This window comes from Girardinichthys multiradiatus, chromosome 10 (genome assembly GCF_021462225.1).
Source record: "Girardinichthys multiradiatus isolate DD_20200921_A chromosome 10, DD_fGirMul_XY1, whole genome shotgun sequence".
NCBI classification, from domain to species: domain Eukaryota; kingdom Metazoa; phylum Chordata; class Actinopteri; order Cyprinodontiformes; family Goodeidae; genus Girardinichthys; species Girardinichthys multiradiatus.
The window spans coordinates 9,892,791-9,910,981 of record NC_061803.1 but is presented as its reverse complement, the minus strand read 5'-3'; the positions used below and the strand labels follow the sequence as shown (position 1 = coordinate 9,910,981).

At 37.9% G+C, this 18,191-nt stretch overlaps 1 protein-coding gene across 1 annotated transcript in view; it reads right to left on the bottom strand.

The window, feature by feature from the left end:
* The window catches only part of LOC124875718 (testican-2-like), a 60,448-nt gene that overhangs the window by 33,550 nt on the left and 8,707 nt on the right, over positions 1-18,191 (bottom strand). The window contains exon 2 of the mRNA XM_047378060.1: positions 1,475-1,483. Coding sequence (XP_047234016.1) covers positions 1,475-1,483 — 9 coding nt within the window. The remainder of the gene's footprint in view (positions 1-1,474; positions 1,484-18,191) is intronic.

Below are 18,191 nucleotides of genomic sequence, written 5' to 3'. Positions count from 1 at the left end.
TCTGTGAAAACCGTGCAAACATGGGAGATCACAAAGATCTTCAACAAATCAACAAGTGGTGTGTTTTTATTCCCTGGTTAAACTCATTTTCAAAGCATTTCAAAGAGATAGCTTCTAACAAAACGTAATTTTCACAAAGCAGGTTCTAAACTTAAATACATCGTCACTATTTGCAGAGGTAATATTTGCAAACTAACAGTTTTTTAAGTTGATCCCTGAAGGCATCATGCATTCTGTTTCCCACATTTTTCAACATCCACTCTGACCCATTTCTCCTTCTGTCAGGACAGCGAGGATCAACTGCTTACTATTTGGTGCAAGTCCTAGCAAGGACCCCGGGGATCAGGTCTGATCATTTTAGCTCAGGCTTATTCTAGTGAGCGGATACGGAGACTGAGCTCTCAAGTCAAGCAGAACAAGAACACCCAAAAGGCAGCTCCAGATACTGTGCACAGAGTGAGAGATAAGAGGAATATGCTTTGACTTCTTACCTTACAGTTTCCAGCTCAGAAAGAATAAATTATCATTCATGAGTTGTGTTTCATATTATTTCATCATTAGTGAAGCATCTGTGAGTTTGACTTTGGCTGCAAGTTTTTTAGCGGTTTGTGTTTTGCATGTTAATGCGTCTAACTCTGAATGTGTTTGTGTTGCAGCTGAGTTGGAGTCAAAGGTTACACTCCACTGCGGCAGACATTTATGCTGTATTAAATTGATTTGGCTTTAAAAAGAATTATCTCTAACCCATCAGGCGGCCTGTAAGAAGTGACTGAACAAACACATACCGTGCCCTGGAAAAGTATCTATAACCTGTAAACTTTTTTACATTTGTCGCTGTATAATATCAAACTTCAATGGATTTTATTGAACACAAGGCAATGCATTATTGTGAAGTGGAAGAAAAGTGATACACGTTTCTTATAAATTCTCAAAAAATCGGAAAATTCTGTCCCACTGAGTCAACCTCTTTTTTGCAGCAATTCTAGCAGCTGGTGATTTGGGGTGTTTCAACCAGCCTTGTAGATCTAAAGATTGAAGGTTTTGCTCATCTTCTTTGCAAAATAGCTCAACCTCAGTGAAATTGTATGGAGAGTATCTGTGAAGATCAATTTAAAAGCTTTGCCACAGATTCTCAATTAGATTTTGGTCTGGACTTTGCCAATGCCATGGGCCTCTTGGCTGTTTCTCTAATTAATAAGTTCTAAATAAAGTTTGTGACACTGAATTTTTATTTAAAGGGGCTAAATACATTCGTACATCACAGTTTTTAGTTTTGTGTTCGTAAAAAAAATGTAAAAACTAGGCAACATTTTCTTTCCACTTCTCAGTTATGGTCATCGTCTACCAATTAAATTGCAAACAAAACACACTGAGGTTTGTAGTTTTGACGTGACATGAAAAAGTTCAAGGGGTATTCATACTTTCCAAGGCATTGCACAGCACGTTTTACAACAAAAGACAAGTAGACACTTACCTCAACTTCCTGTGGCAGAGACCAGCAGCATGGAGGAAAGGGAGAAAGAAAAAATGTCATGTTAAAATTTGTGAACAGATTTATCGTTGCTACTGTTTAGCCTGTAGAGAGCCAGTTGACCATAGCAGGAGTTAAACTGTCAGACCCTAATGCACACTGATTGCAAATGCATATAGCCGCTTTGCTCTTCTTGAGGGATCGCACAAGACATTCACAGTGAAGACAGCGGGCTCCCTTCCAGCTCAGAAGTTGTGTTTTAGCCGTAACACATTGCATTAAGCTTTCTGAGAACACAAGGATGAACTGGTGGGAACCTGTATATCCAATGGGCAGATGTGAATGAGATGTTTTTCTATCGCTGCAGTAAGAACGAACTAAGCAAAGCATTGGCGACACACAGAGCTACAGCTTCTTTAAAGGATTACCTTGAGTCAACATATCAGTGACTGTTTCCCTTTTATCCCTTTTCACCTCCCTGGCTTCAGTCCAAGGGCATTACACATCAATATCCATCTCAGCCTCTGCCTGTGTGTTTAATCTTCCAGAACTCTAGTGTTTTTAAAAGAAAATGTAACTGAAACATTTTTTAGTTGTTTTGTTTCAATTAGACTGTCTAGGAACTTCATGACTTCTGTAATAAAAATGCCATTTCCAAATCTTTACCAGGCTTGATTTTTAGTATGAAAAAAATATTAATCCTATTAATCCTGAAAACAGACTTACAGTAACAAAAGAATAACGTTTTTAAATAAAAGCACAAGTTAAGTATTTATTTCTATTAGAAACCTTCAGGGTTATAAATTGACTTATAAGAGCCATGACTAATCAACCACAAACTAAATGTCACAATTCCACTGAACTTTTGCTAAACAAAATCCATATGAAAGAAAGAAGGATAGGTAGCTACTTATGTGACATTACAATATACAAGATGCAAATAAAAGAAAACACAGCAAAGATTGATCAGGTACTTCTGATAAACACTACAGGCTTCCCAATGAACCCAATATATATGGAATATTTTTACTGAAACAAAATAAATATCATTCTTCTGGTTTAGGTATTTTAACCAAAACACCAAGGAAACTTGTAGTTGACACCTGCATAATTGAATTCTTTCCTATCTAGATAGAAAAAAATTACAATATTTGTTACTTTTCATGTAAATATGATTTAGATCTATGTATATTGAGAGATAATGTATTGATACTAAAGCATTTGAAAATATTGTCAGAGGTTAGAAATTTGCTTATAAAATTGATCCTAAATTAGATCCCTGCAGGATCCCGCATCTTATAATGTCATGAGCAGATGAGCATACATGTATCCGAACAAACTGATGTTAACAGTTAAGCTACTTATTATCACATTTTTAAGTTATGTTGTGTTTTTTGCTAAGCAAATTTTGCTAAGTGCAAAGTTTCTTGAGCAAATAATATAACAGTGTCTAAAGCTTAAGATGAATCTTTAAAAATGTATAAAAAAAAAACATATTCACAAATAAAATATTTTAAATACATTTTATCAACAAACTGAAGCAGAGCTGTATCTGTGGAGTATTTGTTTCAAAATTCATATTGATGTTCATCCATCCTTCTATTGTCTATACCCACTTGTCCCCTTAGGGTCACAGGGAGCTGGTGCCTACACCCTGGACAGGTCACCAGTCGGTCACAGCAAACTAAACTAAACTAAACTAAACTAAACTAAACTAAACTAAACTAAACTAAACTAAACTAAACTAAACTAAACTAAACTAAAAACTGTAAACTGGTGACTGATGACTGATGCATGCATGGTTGCCTGTTTATGTGAAGGTCAAGTGCCTTGTCCTGGCTGTACTTAATCTCTCACCTATTCTTTAAGGCGCCCATGACCCTTATCAGGATAATTGTGTACGGCAAATAAATGAAACCTCAACAGCAATTAAAAAAAGTGCAAGAGAGAATAATTTTAGTTTTAATTGGTCCAAAATATCACACAGCAAAGCTGTTGACACAGTGGCATCTACAAAATTGTAGTATGTCAGGTCTGCATCTTAACGTTGAAATTAATAATGAAAGCGAGCACATTGAAATTTCACATTGACATGTATAAATAACATGCAATAATTGCATATTTTGGCAATCAGGCAGATAATCTGTAAGACTTCCTACACTCCCCAAAATATCATAGATGTTCATTTCATGTCTTGCATCAGATGTACTTAGCTAATTAGTTGTGGGGATTCTGCATTTGCCTGGACTGATATGAGACCAACAAAGATTGTAAATGCAAGGGTTCTTATCTTTTGCCAGCAGCAGTGTGACAGCAAGGACAGAGGCTGTGTTTAGCCCTTCACCAAGGTTAATAGTTAATGCCGTCCCACAGAATCCCAGGCAGGCAGCTACTAGAATTCCTCGACAACAGCAAAGAAAGGAGGGGAAAGCTGAGGGAGCAATGGAGGGGGAATGATATTCATGCTGGAGGTCCCCTGAGCTGATTCATATCACACACACCACCTCTTCTGCCATTTGTCAACAAGGCTGTAATGCAAGCAGGTGTAAAACAGAGCCAGGAGCCTAATGGAGCTTGACTATCCAGATGCTGCGACTGCTCCTCCTGGACTGCTCGCCGGCATTAGTCTGACAACATTTGGCCACAAGCCTGACTGCACTGCTCTGAGTTAACGTCTAGCTCACCTTGCCAGGGCCTTATCTGCTGGAGACATAAATACCACTAAAAACCCCTCAACCTGCCAGCTGCAAACCTCAGTCAGTGCTCCAGCACAGAAAAACATTCTGATCACGAGCACTGACATCAAAACATTTTATGCACATTGGATTCCTGCTCAGCATGATTGCAGCAGGGTTGCTCCTAAACCATTTAACTGCATGTCTGTCTTATTGAAAGATATGAAGTTCAATGCCGTTTGTAAAGGGATTTAGCTCGCAACGCTCTAGTTACTCAGTATGACACACTGGATTTGGTGCCGTGTAATAATGTCTAAAATAATGACATCTATTTTACAAGTTCTTTTAGTTAACAGAACATTCCTGGAAACGTCAGATTAGCTCTGGACCATTTTGCAGTAAAATAAACTACTTAACAAGGAGAGTTTGTCATAAATTGTTAAAAGTACAGAAATAATACACCCAGGTCATATTCACCAACATTTTCAAAGGCAAAGTCTAAAATCTAAAAATAAATTAAAAGTGATGACATTGAGGAAAATACTAATAAAGTTTTTATGTTTGCAAGAACTCACCAAAATGCAAAAAAGCAAAGCGTGTTTTTATTAAGTACTTTTAGACACGGCCTTTTAAAAATATTCAGACCTCTCAAACCTTTTCATATTTTAACACATTATGACCACATACATTAAGGCTTGTTAGAGGAAAACAAGTAGGACGTCTTTCAATAATGACTTCTCTTCAAATTTGGTGACTTCCGTAAAGCAAGGGACTGCACTGGATTTTATTTTGGGATATCACAGTAAGGGGAGCTGGATATATGTGATTTTGAAAACTATGTATCCTTTTCTATCTAGCCATTTATACTTCAAACTCTAACATAACCAATGCCCCCAGGAACTATGGAGCATCGCATTTTATCCCACAGGTTGCTTGTTTGGAGTCATGCTTGGTGTAACAATCTGCCTCCTAGCTGTGTGAGTACATTAAATGTATAACACAAAGTATACATCTTGGATATGGTGAAAGAAAGCAGTGAAAGTAAAAAGAACTATATTTTTTACACAAGACTAGGTGTGTCTGATGCATTTCTTTATTTTTTAACAAAAAATAGAAAACCAGATTTATAAAGGTTTATTGTAAAACTTAAGAGGCAGGTGTAGACCACTTTGAGTTAACTGACTAAGCATCTAAATGAATAGTTAAATAAAAATAAAATGATTCATAATAAATTGTTTTCTTTACCAGATTGCATAAAACTGACATTTTTGCTCTCAACATTTTCAGCACTCCAGACCAAACTGTAAGTATATTTCACACACATTCTTCTAACCACATTTTAAAGGGAGGATTTGTCACAGTAAAAGTTTAAAATATTCCATTTGCCCATCCGTTGTCTTCTGCTTATCTCTATCGAGGTAGACTGTCCAGGAGGGAAACACAGACATTCCCTTCATCCAACAAGACTCTCCACTTCATTCTCGGAGATGAAGATGTCCTTCTAGAAGCTTATGTTTCTTCCCTAAGTTTTCCTCCCTCTAGAAAGTTCCTGGAATACTCCAGAGGTAGATTATAACAAGACATTTGGATGAGATGCCTGAACCACCTCAATTGATTCATTAACTCACTCATCCGCTTTAAGCCTAAAGCCAACCATTACTATGGCGGAACTCTTGTGTTTGGTATCTTGTTCTGTCATTCGTGGTCCATAGGAGGGCCAGAACAAATAAGTACCTTTCATGGGTCAGCTCTATCTTCTGTCTATAAATCTCCCTCCCATCCTATTATCCAGTGTCAGCAAGACAAGAAGATAGTAAAACTACTCCACTTGAGGCCAGGACTGACCCCCAATCTAGAGGGAGCAATTTTTTGGGTTACTCTCTATCAACAGGGCTGGGTTAAAGCACAATAGATAGCAGTGATGCTCCACAGCTTGTGGGTCTCCAGCTATAACCTCTCTGTGTGGAGCTTTTCCCTGCGCAAGTCCAGGTTTTCCCAGGCTACTCCGGGTTTCTCCCACAAACTAGTATTTCTAAATGGATCATATGAGTAAGCGTGTGTCTGTTGACCACTGTGACCCTGGAAAGGATTGTAGGCTGCAAGTGTTTAAATTCTGATGCTGATTATGTGGAATATTTTTGGCAAATGTCCCAAATGTTTGAACCAGCTCACTCAGTTACACAAAGGTAGAGGATTTTTTCCAGAAGAAATCCTCTCTCTGCGCAAAAACAGCCTGCCTCAGCCTCTGCAATATTCCTTATTGATTTTCCGAGGCCAATATTTGCAGTGAGAACATCTCTTAAGCTGCAGGATATGAGTTGGAGGTTAAATGATGATATAGACAATTTGCATCCTCCACCAGTTGTCATTTATCCAGCTTCATGAAGTCATTTAGTCTGCTGGTGACTGGATAAACACAGGCTGATGGATGGACAAGTGTTCTGGGTCATGTCTGTAATGAAAGACAAGAACTGGGAGAAGCTTTTACTCTGATGATAGCTCCACTTTGTGCTTTGGTTGTGTTGTACGACTGGATCACTGAGGTGTGTAAGGCTTTTTGACTGGCAGAACAATGTCAGCTCATCATTTCCCTCAGCCATGATTTGCACAGTGATGTGCTTTGCCTGATTAATGCGGCTGAATTAGCTGCATCTCCGCTCCGTACTTTAAATTGCTGCAAAGGGCACACAGTTCGGAGCCTGTCTTAAATCCATCCTTTCTGTAGTTAGTGTGGAACAGCGGGAGTGCATCTTGCCTTTGCCATGTCATTATGTCTCTGTGATTCAGCATGCTGGGGTCTGAGTGGTGGAAGTAATGTCTGGTTCTGTTTGTGGCCCACTGTCTCTGAAAATGGCTGAGAACTTGAAAGGAAGGCACAGACCAATCACAGATTCAAACAATCGGGAATGAATTGGAAAGGTTTGAAATGATGCTGCTCGCTGATTTAATCTGAACCTGTCATGGAGTGACATTTTGGACTTTACTTTGTGGTTGCTTTCTTATTACTTTTTGTAGTATTATTAGTATTATTATTATTATTATTATTATTATTTCACCTTTGGATTCTTATGTAGTATCTCTGTGTTTAGTTATGGATTGGTATTTGTTTCACCTGTTCCTTCTGCTTCCCTGCCTCCTTGTCGCACCTGTTCTCAGTTCCCTCTGTTCCCCTCTCTGTTCTCCAGTATATTAGTTGGTGTGGTGTCTCTGTTCGTCGCTGGTTCCTTCTGTGTTCTTTGTTTTCCTTGTGTCTGTCACTACCCCTTTACCACGTCTATGCTTTGTTTATGCTACGCTTCGGACTATGCTATGCCTTGGATACCTATGCTTCGTTTTGACTATGCTATGCTTTGCCGTGAGTACCTGCAGGTTTGCGCAAGTTTTGATCTTGTCCTTGTTTCATCCCTGCAGTGTGTTTTGTTACGTTTTGGACTTTTCTGAATAAACAAGGAAGTAACTATGATGCGGCTACCGAGCTCTTGTCTGCACTTTGGTCCGACCCAAGATCCTTCCACGACAGAACCATTGACATTTTCACATTTTGTCACATTGCAACCACAACCTTCAATGTGTTTTTGGGGGACTTTATGTGATAGACCAACACAAATTGTACAAAATGTGTGGAGTATGAAATAAAAATATATGTATGGTTTTCAAATATTTTTATAAATAAAACCTTAAAAGGGGAGTTAATATATTGTAGAATCACCTTCCACTACAATTACAGCTGCATGTCTTTTGGTTTATGTCTTTGGTCATTTTGCAGAAGTGGACACTGAATTTTCAGCCATTTTTCTTTGTAAATGGGTCAAGCTCAGTCAGGTTGGAAGGATAATGTCTTTTCACGTCTGTCAACAGATAAATATTTGAATTTAGGTTTGAAAGGGAAATTCTGGTATGTGAATATGCTTTGATCTAAATCATTTGGCTCCATCCATCTTCCCATCTTCTCTGACAAGCTTCCCTGTCCCTGCTGAAGAAAAACATTCCCACAGCATGATTCTGCAACCACCATGTTTCACCATTGACATGTTAGTCAGATTAGTTTCCTGCTACACATAGTGTTTTGCATTTAAGCTATTAAGTTCAATTTTGGTTTAATCTGACCAGAGCACCTTCTTCTACATGTTTATCGAATCCTCTATATAGCTTGTGTCAAAACTGCAAAATGGACCTCTTATGATTTTCTTCTTCCCGCTCCTTCATATGGGCCAGGTTTCTGGAGTGTGCAACTAATAGTTGTCCTGTCAACAGATGATATCTGCAGCTCCTCCAGAGTTACCATAGGCCTGTATGCTGACTGTTGTATTAATGCTCTCCATGCCAAGCCTGTCAGTTTAGGTGGACAGCCATGTCTTGGTAGGTTAGTAGTCATGCCATACTCTTCCCATGTTCAAGTTATGTAAGAATCTTCAATGTTCAAAGCTTGAGATATTTTTTTACCTAACCCTGCTTTAGACTGCTCCACAACTTTATATCAGACTTGTGTGCTGTGTATCCTGGTCTTCCTGATGTTATTTATTTATGAATCTTCTCTAACAAATCTCTAACACGTATATTACCTTTGTAAGACACTGTAAGATAGGAAAACATCATTTTAAAAAGAAACAGAAAACACAGCAACATCTAAAGATGTGTTTGCACATAATGTGGTTTTTGCACTACATACATTGTGATAGATTTAAAATTTCTGCTGCAGCAGAGGCAGACTGGATCTGTGGTTGCACTGCATTGTTTTTAAGATAACTGCATACCAAACATCTGAAATAAATCAAACATTTTCCATTCACATTCACATTTTAAAGACAACAGAAGAAACCCACGGAGAAAAATTGCATAGCCCCAGTTGCAACAAATATCTGAGTATTATGGGATTAAGTTGCTGCTGAGCAACACAGAGCTGGGTAAAATTGATCATCTGTGCTGGGGCTTGCAGGCAAAGGATGCATGTTGTTTCACAAGGTAAGACGCCTGCCTGCAATGCAGTATAGTGGAAGCACAATCAGCGGCCACATCTGCACAGTGAAGAGTATGTTTCTTCTGTTGAGTAACAAAGTGGCCAGCTGCAAAGCGTGCATCCTTCCAAAACATTTTCAAACTGCTAAAACGCCAAGGCTATGGGAGTTTCTGCGAACAAAAGCAGATGGGTAAACTACATTATGGAGAAAGCACAAGATGCTTTATGTGCAGGTTACATAAAAAGAGGCTGGAAACAATAATGCTTTGTTCATAAAAGGAAATTCAATGTGTTAATAACAGCAGATTTCAAGAAGTTGCATCACAAAAGAAAATATATAACATGCTCTTCTCATGAGTCCTTCAGCTGGAGACTCAAATCACAGATAAAGTGACACATCAAACGGCAGCTGAGTTCACTTTGCTGTTGTAGCCTTCATGGCAAATCGAGGTGCTGGATGCTTGGCGAGATGCGGTAATTGGAGAAAAGACCGGCGCAGAAAAAATGGATTCAGTCAGATCACACTGCTGAGCAAAGCAGAACCCTGGAACAACAAAGTCTCTGCAGCATCTTATCGCTTCCTCCCCCAATCCGTTTGCAAAACAAAGAGGCAGAAAGAAAAGAGGCGAGACTTCAGGTTGAGTTCCACACAGATGCCCTGGGGACCTTGAGCTTATGCTCAACTGTCTTTAACGTGCTGAGCCACGCTGCCTCTGCCTACAATATGAGTAGAAAAGACTGCAAAAAGACAAGCAGAGGAATCTGGCGCTATGTGCTGATTTCACTTTGTAGAAACTCCACTCATCAGTATTGACCTGCAAATGCAAAAAGTTCCCAGCATACACAAGCAGATGAATGAACTTAAATCATGTTTGATTTAAGTTCACTAAAGTTCATTCTGACTTCTCTCTGGAAGAATTTCAATCAATACTGAATGTGCCAATGAGACTGGGAAAACAAAATCCACTCCAATTAATTTGAACAAAGACTATTTTTGCCCAAAGATAGAAAAACAAACCTTCTACAGTTTAACATTTTGAAATGAACACTATATTCATAAATTTATCTGGGACTCTTTAAAAGCCAGGGTAGCCTCCTTCTGTGCAATTTTAATGAAAGTGAATTTAATGAATACTATGAGCAGTATTCTAAAAGAAGCTACTGCACAATGTAAATATGTTAAATATATCTTCTGATTTTCAGTGTGACTTTTTGCCTCAGTCTTTCTCTGAATATGTTTAATCATTCAACTGATCATTTAAGTGGAAATATCCCCAATTTATTTTTAAATACCTTTCCCAATTACATTGTCTTAAGTATCCATCCATCCATCCATCCATCCATCCATCCATCCATCCATCTATGCATCCATCCATCCATCCTGTTCTTTTCAGGTTCCATATCTGAAGCTTGACCTTAAAGGGGACCTATTATGGAAAATTCATTTTTTGATCATTTTTATACTTCCATTTTGGTCTCTAATGCTTCTACAAACAGTCCAAATGCTGTTGTGTCTTATAAATTTTGGTTTCGGTTTTATTTGTACGAAGTACTGGGTGCGGCAAGATTAAGCTAATTTCACAACAGTGACAGAGCCCTAAAACAGCTCATTCTGAAAGGAGCTCAAAAAAGGGGTAACTGTGAAAGTGAAATCTCATTATCTGAGAATGATTTTGTGCAAAAAGTATAACATGTTTTGTATTGCCTATAGACCAATCGAAAACTCTGTAACCATTTATTCTTGTAATCATGATTTTAGATGTTAGACGTCCTATTTGAACAAATGTACAAACGGTTTAAACAACGTAGGGTCCAGTGACAGGTTCGGTGAAGCCCCTTTCAAACTGTCAGACAGAAGTTTAAAAACCAGCAGCTCAGTTAAGGGAACATTATGATGATAAGCACATCATTTGAATTCATGCAGGGATCTCAATAAGGGCCCTCACAGGGCCATCTAAGTTAAATATGCTAGCCGGCTGATTACATTTAATTCTGTGCGACTACCATGGCAAAGAGGACAAATTGGTTTGTTGTGGTTGCTGATAATGCTAATCTCGCACAGTGGCAGGGGGAAATTACAGAAAAACAGGGATGCACACAGAGATGCCACATTATGGCTTCAAGAAGGGCTCCATCATGCCGAAATTGGATTCTCTTGGGTTATCTCAACTGAGAAAAACAATTATTAACACTTTAGCTCTGCTAAATTCCAATATCCCTTTGTAGTCTATATCCATTACCCTGCGAGCTCAACAAATTACAAGTCTCTCTAAAACAGGCAAATACATCCTCCAAAAGCCGAACATACTTGTACACTGACAGGATCAGAGTCCTTTCTATGCGTGTCCTGGACACCTCCTTCTTGCATTGCACACTTAATACAAAGAGAAGACTCAACTCCTCCATACTTAGCTTCAGGCCAGACAAGCCCGTCTTGTCCAGTGTGAACACACAGTAAATGGTAAGAGAGCCTGTTTCTCCCCAGGCTGGAGCATGTCCTTTTGTAGCTGCCTGGCCTAATTGTAAGGCACCTGTCATCCTGTTTCAACAGTGAGTGATTTGTGGCCTACAGCAAAGAATGTATTAATGCCAGGTTGAACCTAAGCACCTTATATTATTATATCTATTTTTACCCAGAACAAGTCAAGAAGCTGCACCGTTTAGATTAGCCGAGCATTTAGTGCAGCTCCGCCCTTGACAATTCATGGCAATAACGGTGAGAGCAAAAAGACATATATCAAAAACTGAACACCACCCAAGGTAAACCTGATTACATTTGGGGCAACCTTGCTCTGCAGACTCAATACAAATCCACCTGGCTAATGTATACACAGCTATGTTTGCAGGCTGTTTTCCAGGTTTAATCATCTCCACCAAGATAATCGCTCCCATTGACTAACGCCCATTGTGCAGACCATGTGACGCATGCAAAGCTACCACTGTAGTGTTTGCCCACTGCAGTGTAAACTGCATCCACACTTTCTGTTTGTGAATGATGACAAAAAAAAGGTCACTGCAGACATCAGATCATATTCTCATTGTACTTTCGAGGCACACAAATCTCTGAGGAACATACAGTATGTATGGTTTCTTATATATTGCTCCCCCATCTAGAGCCACTCACCATACCTCACTATTACAATAGCTGTAAACTGGACTTTACATTGTTGCAATAATCAAAACATTACTCATTTAACTGTCTATAGTTCTGTCACTGTGTTGATTTGCCCTCTATTTGTTACAGTATCACTGTTACTGTTTATTACACTTGTGCCTACTCTGAAATTATTTATTGCATATTATTGTGTGTATTGTGCTAATCTTATAGTGGGTGTTTATGGGACTTGGACAAGGATTTTGCACAATTTTTGCACTTTACTACATCTTGGCTATGTAGTATATGAATGCTCTGAACAGAATTTATTTGTTACATTTATCATGACAATGACAATAAAGGACTGAATTGAATCTTTATGTTCCTTCTGTGTAAACAGGCCTGTGCTATATTTTATTTTAACTGGCTGAAAAAGCATATTGCTGAAGCACACATTAATCTTTCAATCGATTTCTAGCTAAACCAGTGTTAGGTTTCAATGTGCAAAACTAGTAGAGACATACCCCAAATGACTAGAAGCAGCTCTGATCTAAAGTACTGACTCATGGAGGCTGAATACCTTTTTTTAAATGTATAATAATGTATTTTTAAAAATATATTATTATACATTTTGCTTTAGTTTTACAACTATGCACTACTTAGTGTTTGTCTATCACCGAAAATCCCAATATAACAAATTAAGGTTTGTGGTTGTGAAGTGACAAAATCTGAAAAAGTTGAAAGGCGTATGAATATTTTCACAAAGCACTTATTATCAGCCAGATAATAACATGAACAAAATCAAAGGAGCATTTGATATTATTGCTCAAAATCTTATTTTAGCAGTGTGCAACGCCCTTCTGAGAACAGTCCTGTAAAAAAAAGTTGTGAGCTATTTCGAATTGTCTTTATATCTCACTTCCCATTGGAAAAGTGTTGAATATTTCGGTTGGCTCTCTGAAGGATCCTCCAGTTTTTGATTTACACTTTAACTGCTTTTTCACTGATTTTGGGCTTAGTTCCTGAACATGTTTTGAAAGAAATTGAAGCTTGGTTGCATGTTTATGTCTGCAACAGAACAGAAAAACCGTTTTAAATCAGATCTTTACACAATCTATTACTTGCAGTCCCAATTTGTTTCTATTTCTTTGGCTACTCTATGAAAAAAAACTAAATATAACAGTCTGACAGAAAATTGTATTTAGCACCAACAAGTTGATTTCCAAGTAGAGAAAATAATCAACAGAAGGATGAGGCGTCCCTCAGGTCCCGTGTCAGTAATCTTCATCGGATTTGACATTTTTGCAACATACTGTAGGTGCAAACAAATGTCCCCAAGAAACAACCAAAAAAAGCAAAGCTGACGTTTTTGTAGTTCATTTTCGTTTTTTACAACAATCACCATCTTCTCGGTACGATTGATACTTAACTGCATATTGTTTAGTGTTGCCCCTAGTCTGCCTTAATTGCTTGATTTGGTGGCTGATCATTACTGCTTACTTCTGCCATTAATGGATGTGCCAGGGTCCAACTGTGACACAGTTTTGTGTCATTTCAATTGTGCTTCATTTCACACCAAGAGCATTTCTGCAGCTGCACATATTGTCAGCCAGACTGGACAGTACAAGCCAAATTAGGCTGACCAGACCACATATTTCTGCTACAATTATTAGTCACTCACATTTTAACAAAATGGTTTTAGATGTATACATGATTAAAATATTTTGACACCAGATTTCTGTTGCTCTAGAGATGCAATTATATGACTAAGAAATTTACAAAGTTATTAGTGTTCCCCTGTCTGACGTCTTGGATATATTATCTAGTCTGTGTTGGCTAATGTTCCGTCTGTTAGAAATAAACCAGCAGGTTAGCATTTTAAGTAGCATTGGGACTACATAAAACCAATATCAGTAATGGACAGAATAGTGATCTTATTCTTGGAGAGCAGATCAGGCTGAGGACACCAACTGATCCACCAATTCAGACTCCAGGTACTGTGCGGCTGCAGATCATATTAGGCCAGTTCAAAAACCTTCATGTTGTTTTCTTTTTGAGCCATTCAGAGGTGGACTTGCTGGTGTTCTTCGGATGATTGTTCTGCAGTTTTGTCCTGTTAATTTTATGCCGGGTGTAATGACATGCACAGTTTCCAAAAAGTTCCACGTATGTTTCACCAGTCCCCAGAAAAAATCCCCTGAATTCTTGAGAGATCATCAAGACATTTCTTGGCAAATGTGAGATGGGCCTTTATGTTGTTTTAGGGCAGCTGTGGTTTTTGTGTTGGAACTCTATGTCGGATACAGCTTTTGCTCAGTCCCTTTCTTATTGCTAAATCATGAACTCTGGCCTTAACTGAAGCAAGTGAAGCATGTAGTGCTTAGATGGTGTTCTGGACTCTTTTTTTTACTCCTGCACTGATGAGTCATTCATGGACTCTTGGAGTATTTTAGGTAAGTCAGCAACCCCTGGGTGATTGATTGATTGATTGATTGATTGATTGATTGTTTGATTGATTGATTGTTTGATTGATTGATTGATTGATTGATTGATCGATCAATTGATTGATTTATTAAAGTGTCTTGTATCAAATGGCACTCTGCCTGCATAGGCTTATAAGACACTATACATCTTCTACACAAAACAAAAGGAATTCCAATATGACCGTCAAACAAAAATCACACACAAGACATTTTCACTCTCTGGTAAGGGGTTTTAAGTGGATAATAGCTCTTAGTATGATTCTCTGGAGTCCAAAAGCCTTAAAAATGGCTTTTTAATCTTTTCCAGACTGATATATGTCAATGACATTATTTCTCATCTGTTCTTGAATTTATTTAGATTATGGCATGACATGTTGCTTTTTGACATCAGGGTTGGGATTAGCCTACTTCATGTTGTCATATGGGTTCTATTTGAGTGATCTCTTGATTCTACAGGTCAGACAGTAATCAGGCCTGGGTGTGACTTGTACAACAGTAAAGAAATTTGGTTTATCAGTGTTAATTTGTGATTAAACAAGGGCAGTATCTTTATTTTCATATAGGGCAAGATTGGTCTGGATTTGACCAGAAACATTTGTTTGTAACAAAAAGCAAAAACAGAAGAAATCTGTAAGGGGCCAAACTCTTCTTTCACAGCACTGAAATTATTATGTCTTTTGTGCAAACATTTAGAGTGTTGGAAGTTATGGCAGACTAATAAAGTATTAATAACAGATTAGAAAACTTGTGCACAGAGAAACCGATGTTCAGCTTAGCAAAGCTAATGTGCTAATTCCCAGAAAAAGCTGTTAAAACAGTTTTAAAAAATTTCCCTATCATACTTTCTTGACTTTATTTTACTAAAATAGTCAACTCTTAATTTATGGAGGTGTTTGGTTTTACTTTACTCAATCTCTCACATATACAGTGTAATGCTGCCTCTACTAATGAATAATTAATGAGAACTCATGGCAGAGAGGCTACTTAACTTACACTGTTACTAAACAGTTAAGTAATATTTTCAAGAGTTGTTTGTCAATACACAAAATTTGACAGGAAATTGAAAGAGCTGTCTAGAGGTACCAAGATCATTTATGTGAATGAAAAAATAAGAAAGTCACATTTAGAAATAAGAAATTGTGAGGTAGTTTGTGTCCTTTAATTTGGACCCTGATGAAGACCACATGCCGGAACACGTCGGTCTGATAATAGTTACTTCCTCAGTATTTTCAGTGCTGCTGCAGCCTTCACCTAAACAGATCTTTCCCCCTCTCCATGCACTTTTGAAGAAGGTGCATGGAGAGGGGGTGCATTGGGCTTTTTATGTTTTCATCCATTTATGGATGGATGGATGGATGGATGGATGGATGGATGGATGGATGGATGACATCTGTTCATTCAAAGGCAATAAGAAGTGAACAGAGAAGTGATCTTGTTAAAATATGAAATGCATCTAAATCCTCCTGAACTACTGTCTGTATCTGTGATCGTCTGAATCTGCATCAGAATGCAGTGGATTGAATTGTTGGTGTACGTTTACAGATACACACACAAGCTTTTTTAAAACTTCTAATGTTCTTCTACTTGTTTCTATGTAATTAAAGTCATATCTATATGGACTCCATGCAGACATAACATTTAAACAGACCTCGATTCCTCCTTGCAGTGAGGTACAACTGTGCTGCCCTAAATTATATATACCCAAGGGAAATTCATCAGAACACAGATATGTGAGGGACACCTTCAAATTGCAAAGCTCATATTAAAAACACCTGAAATACAGGGAACTGTAGTGTACCTGAGGACTGCACTGACATTTAACAACAGTCATCCATGTTAGCTTGAGGATAAACAGTGGGACCTTTTATATAATTACGTAATCTCTATTTCGCCTCTTTCTGAGATGAGAATGTATTTGGGTCATGATATAGGCTCTAAAATTATGTATCATGATGAAGAATATTATTTCAGAATGACGACCTGTATATAATACGCAGTCAGTATTGCTTTATTAACTTTCATTCCATGCAATACAATGGGGGATTCTTTTTTGGTTTGGATGGAGATCAGAGTAACATTTGATGATAAATGGAAAATAATAGACATCTTTTTGGAGGAGAAGCATGTCCAAGTGACCGAGCTGAGCAAGAGCGGACGCATGGTGTACGTTGTGCTTGGAGACGGAGGCTGGGCGCCATAGTCATTAACCAAGTAAAGTGTTTAATCTGTATTTTTTATTCCTAGTTTCTGCCTTTGAACAATTTTTGCTTTAAATTGCTGTATTTGAGAGATTTTTTAAATTATTACGGGGTTTTTTTGTGTTTTTTTTTACATTATATTTAAGATTCCTTTCAGTTTTGTTCTTGTTTCAGTGAGTTAGACACAAATAGCAGAACAAAACTTGGAAAAAGAAAAAGTTATTGATTCAACTTATTTCATTTTCAGCTCTATAGTCCATTGTTATACATTTAAGGCAATGGCCCTCAGAAAGCCCTGCAGAGTTCTTGAATAAGGCTGCAAAAGAATCTGTTGTTTCATCATCAGCTCATGAAAAAGCAATAACATAGTTTTGTTTGTTTGTCAAAATTCTAGATCATCTATTAAATCTTTGGTGTGCCATCATGCCAGCTTTAAGTGAAGATAAATTTGCAGGGAGGCAGTTTTTATCACTCTGCCTGCAGAAAGGAATAGTAGGGAGCTTCATGAGTACAGAGAAAACTCAAGCAGATGCCACTATAAATAATGCATGAACAATGAAGCCAGAAGAAGAGCCTTGGAACAGCTAATTATTCAGCCCGACATTTTCAGAAACTCACATCGAAGTTACCGGCTGAAACTCAGGCCATCACTGCTGCTGCTGATAATTCTGCTGCTGATTTGTGTGCTTTAACACTAATGTCGGCACAGCTGGCTGAATTAAGAAACATATAAATCTACAAATGTTGTCGTGTCCCAAAAATAAGTTTTCTTTCAAGCAATTCACACAAAAATACATACATTGAAGTTTGTTGTTGTAAGGTTGAAAAGGTTCAAGGAGTATGAATACTTTTGCAATGCCCAAATTTTTCTCTGCTTTTATTCTGTGTTTCATTTTTTATGTTTTTCTGAGACATATTGCTACTGTATCTGAGGGAACCTACTCTACAGAAGCAACACAGAGCATTGTTTACACTCAATTAAGAGCCACCCACACTGTGCTAGAAAGAAAACAGTATCTTCTTTTCTCTCCCGCTCTTTTGATTGTGAAAAGTGAAATCTCATGAATAATTTATTTGACGAGTCGATCTTCAGATAACTAGTCGCTCATGTAAGTGTCATTATTTTCGCCAAAATAATTTTCAACCAGTGATCTGACACTCTATCAAAACTGGAATCAGGCCTCATAATATTCCTATAATCACATACATCCTCCGTGCGCTAACGTTTCATATCCGTAATTACAGTGGCAGTTAGCACTGAAGCATAAATCCTGCTAGAAGCTAATAAATGGCGGAGGATGATTACAGGAGCT